The 4,126-nt window shown below is 46.1% G+C and overlaps 1 protein-coding gene across 1 annotated transcript; it reads left to right on the forward strand.

Annotated features, from left to right (window-relative positions):
* The first annotated feature begins 2,090 nt into the window (after positions 1 to 2,090).
* Positions 2,091 to 3,072, forward strand: LOC124382803. The gene is made up of 2 exons (XM_046845071.1): positions 2,091 to 2,208; positions 2,291 to 3,072. Exons 1-2 carry the CDS (start codon positions 2,091 to 2,093, stop codon positions 3,070 to 3,072), a joined length of 900 nt encoding a protein of 299 aa, XP_046701027.1.
* The last annotated feature ends 1,054 nt before the right edge of the window (positions 3,073 to 4,126 follow it).

The following is a 4,126-nucleotide window of genomic DNA, read 5'->3' on the forward strand; positions in this document are numbered from 1 at the left end:
CTCTCAGCCCGGATGAAGAAAGGTGGTACTTACCAATGTTCGGCGTGTATCATCCGAAGAAACCAAAAAAAATTCGTGTGGTATTCGATTCCAGTGCCCAATACGACGGCGTATCACTCAACAACGTGCTGTTAACAGGACCTGACCTTAATAACACACTACTGGGAGTGTTGATTCGGTTCAGAAGAGAGGCCATCGCCGTCACAGCTGACATAGAACAGATGTTCTATTGCTTCCGGTAAGAGAAAAGGATCGTAACTTCTTACGTTTTCTCTGGTTCGAGAATAATGACCTTTCCAAAGCCATTGCGGATTACCGCATGAACGTCCACGTCTTTGGCAACAGCCCGTCACCTGCAGTGGCTATTCATGGTCTGCACAAATCTGTACAAGGCAATGAATTCCACGTCGACCCAGATGTGCAGCACTTTGTGTTACATGACTTCTATGTCGATGATGGGCTGAAGTCTCTGCCCACAGTTCAAGCTGCTATTAGCCTGTTAAAAAGGACACAGGATGTGCTCTCCAAGTCAAATCTGAGACTTCACAAGATTGCGGCAAACAACCAGGAGGTCATGGACGCTTTTCCATCCAGTGACCATGCGAGTGACCTCAAAGACCTTGACCTTGATGCAGACGCTGCCATTGCAGCGCAGCCTCGGGCTTGACTGGAATCTCAAGACAGACTGTTTCCTTTTAATGTCTCCAGTGAGACCAAGCCCTACACACGGCGGGTGTCTTGTCCACAATCAACAGCCTCTACGACCCACTGGGATTCGTTGCACCCGTCATAGTCCAAGGCAAAGCTATCCTGCGAGAGCTTACAGCGGAGAAAGGTGACTGGGACGTGCCCTTACCTCCTGCCATGGAAGATGCCTGGACGTCATGGAGAGCCTCTCTGTCTGAGCTCGCTGAGCTTTCTATCCCTAGGCGTTACACAGAAGCCTCACCATCAGCAGCGGTAAGAAGAGAGCTGTGTGTGTTCTGTGATGCGTCAGTCAAAGCTATCGGGGCTGTATGCTACCTGAAAGTGACAGACAGTAATGGCACCAACCAGATTGGATTTGTAATGGGCAAAGCAAAGCTGGCCCCCCGCCCTGAACACACAGTGCCGAGACTCGAACTCTGTGCAGCAGTGCTTGCTGTTGAGTTAGCAGACCTGGTCTTAGCAGAATTAGACCTACAGATTGATGCGTAACCTACTACTCAGACAGTAAAGTAGTCCTGGGCTATATTTGCAATGAGACCAGGCGCTTTTATGTCTATGTAAGCAACCGTGTGTTACGCATCCGAAGATCCTGCCGACCAGACCAGTGGCGTTACGTGCCAACAGACCAGAACCCTGCAGATCACGCAACACGTTCTGTTCCTGCTGGACAACTGAAACACACCAACTGGTTGAGTGGCCCCAAATTTCTCTCAAGCCGGAGCCTAGCATTTCTGAGAGAACTTATGACCTTGTTGACCCGAGCTCAGACCCAGATATTCGCCTTTGGTGTCTGCCTTAAGCACTGCAGCCTCAAACCAGCAATTGGATTCACAACGCTTTGCAAAGTTCTCTACTTGGAGGTCATTAACTCGTGCAGTCACGCGCCTTATTCACATAGCCTGTCATTTCAAGACAGTTCACAGAGAGAACAGTGCATGCAAGGGCTGGCATTACTGCAAAGCTGAATTCACAGTTGAGGAATCAGAGAAAGCGACAGTTGTGATCATTAAAGCAGTTCAACAAGAAGTCTACAGCCAAGAGATAAAGTGCATTCAGAAACATGAAAGGATGCCAAAAACAAGCCCTCTCAGAAATCTGGACCCATTCATCGACACACACGGCCTTCTCAGAGTTGGAGGCCGTCTTCATCATTCAAGTGTCGATCAGAGAGAAAAGACTCCCCTGATTATTCCTTGCCAGCATCACATCGCCACTTTACTTATCAGACACCACCACAAGCAAATCCATCATCAAGGCCGTCATTTTACAGAGGCGGTCCGTTCAGCTGGCCTTTGGATAGTCGGAGGAAGAAAAGAGTAAGCAGCATCATTCACCAATGCATAACGTGCAGAAGGCTCAGAGCTCCACTCAGTATCCAGAAAATGGCTGATCTGCCATCTGATCGTCTTTCAACCGATCCTCCATTCTCTAGTGTGGGTCTTGATGTGTTCGGCCCATGGAACGTCTCCTCACGTAAGACCAGGGGCGGCTTCGCTCAAAGTAAAAGGTGGGCAGTGATTTTTACGTGCATGAGCATAAGAGCTGTGCACATTGAAGTCATAGAATCCCTTGACACCTCTAGCTTCATCAACGCCACGGCGCTTTCTTTCAATGCGTGGGCCGGTCAAATACATTCGTTCCGACCGTGGCACGAACTTCATAGGTGCCTGTAAGGAACTCAAGATAGCCTCAAACATTGACAGCACTGCCGTAAAGACTTACCTCTCAGACAAGGGCTGCATCTGGTCTTTTAACCCCCCCCATGCATCTCATTGGGGTGGTTCATGGGAGAGAATGATAGGGCTGGCAAGGAGGATTCTGGATGCAATGTTCCTCCAGCTGAAAGACAAGCTCACCCACGAAGTGCTGGTGACTTTCATGGCAGAAGTCGCTGCTATCATCAACGCCAGACCACTTGTTCCAGTGACAATGGACCCTGAGGACTCGTTTATACTCACGCCAGCTGCTCTTCTCACACAAAAGACAAGCAGTGTGCCTGCTCCTGCTGGTGAGTTTGGAGTCACAGACCTCTACAAGTCCCAGTGGCGGCAGGTTCAACACCTGTCCAACACCTTCTGGGACCGCTGGAGGAAACAATTCCTCCCAACATTGCAGGCCCGCAAGAAATGGCAGTCTACTCAGCCGAACATTCAGCCTGGAAGCGTTGTTCTCCTTAAGGACAGCCAAGCACCTAGGAATGAATGGCCTCTCGGACTGATCACACAGGCCTTCCCTAGCAAGGATGGGAAAGTGCGCCAGGTTGAGGTAAAATCTTCAAACCAGGCGGGTCTGGCCTCTTTCTCCGGCCGGTCAATGAAATTGTTCTCCTTCTACCTCCAGAGGCACAGTAGATGGACTGGTTAAAAGAAAAAAAAAAAACTGTGCATGGACTGTGGGTGACGTGTGTTCACGCCAGACGGGAGTGTTCTGTTCTTAATGGTAACATTTAGATAAGCATTGAGTTTCATGCTTTCAGAAAATAACATGCTTTAAACGTTTATTCAGATTCCTATGCGCTCTTATTTAGGTCATGGTCATTTTAAGATCGCGTTGTTCTAATTGTCCTATTACGTTACCCGTAGTCGGAAGTAATCCTTCACGCATTCAAGCGCATTGTTTTAGACGCTTATATGCATCGCGTTCTCCTCATCTGTCTTCTCCTTGCGTCTGGCATAGCATCGATGGTATGTACATTTGTCTTTGTGAGATTTTCGAAGGAATTCTGTTATTTTCGTCAATACTTTGTTTGTAAAGTGAAATCTGAGGACGGTTTGAATTTACTACAACTATGCAAATGTTAGCTCACGTGTGTCGTTTGCGATGAGTTGTGCGTTGTCTCATTGACCTGAATGTTATTTAAATGTATTTCTTCTCCTTTCTTAAAATGAGTACAAACGAAATGCAGCTGTAATAGTGCAATTAGTCTTTATTCAAGTTGAGTTAAGGTTTGATGAAGTTGGCGTTACTCTGATTTGTCATTGCCTTTTTTAATGTGTTGCAGTTTCACTTTTTCTTTGCATCTCTAATAAACCTGTGGAACTAAGAATTAATCTTCAGAGTTTTGGTGTTGGGAAAAGTTTAGCTGGCCGTCAAGATATTAAGTGAACATATTGAGGACGGCACACCAACATTATATTGAATGTGAAATGTTGGGCAGAATGTACAGTGAGGATATAAAGATATAAAGATACATATAGATAAAAATTGTGCAGATGTAGTGAGGAGTAAATTAGATATACTATGTAATATGTACATTGTATTTACAATTGTACAGAGGTTGTCAATCAAATTAAATATTTAATCGCAACGTAATCGCACATTTCTATCTGTTCTAAATGTACCATATATCAATACTTCCTGTTTTTAGTACTTTAAGCAACATGGACATGGAGAAATATGGATGCAACGTAAAGCATAA

The sequence above is a fragment of the Silurus meridionalis genome, chromosome 1 (assembly GCF_014805685.1).
Source record: "Silurus meridionalis isolate SWU-2019-XX chromosome 1, ASM1480568v1, whole genome shotgun sequence".
Taxonomy (NCBI): domain Eukaryota; kingdom Metazoa; phylum Chordata; class Actinopteri; order Siluriformes; family Siluridae; genus Silurus; species Silurus meridionalis.

Bases quoted from the DNA above. Each gene is read 5' to 3' on its own strand.
- LOC124382803 (XM_046845071.1), top strand. From the start codon at position 2,091: ATGGCTGATCTGCCATCTGATCGTCTTTCAACCGATCCTCCATTCTCT. The intron at 2,209-2,290 runs GTAAAAGGTGGG...TGACACCTCTAG, and splicing joins CAGGGGCGGCTTCGCTCAAA to CTTCATCAACGCCACGGCGC.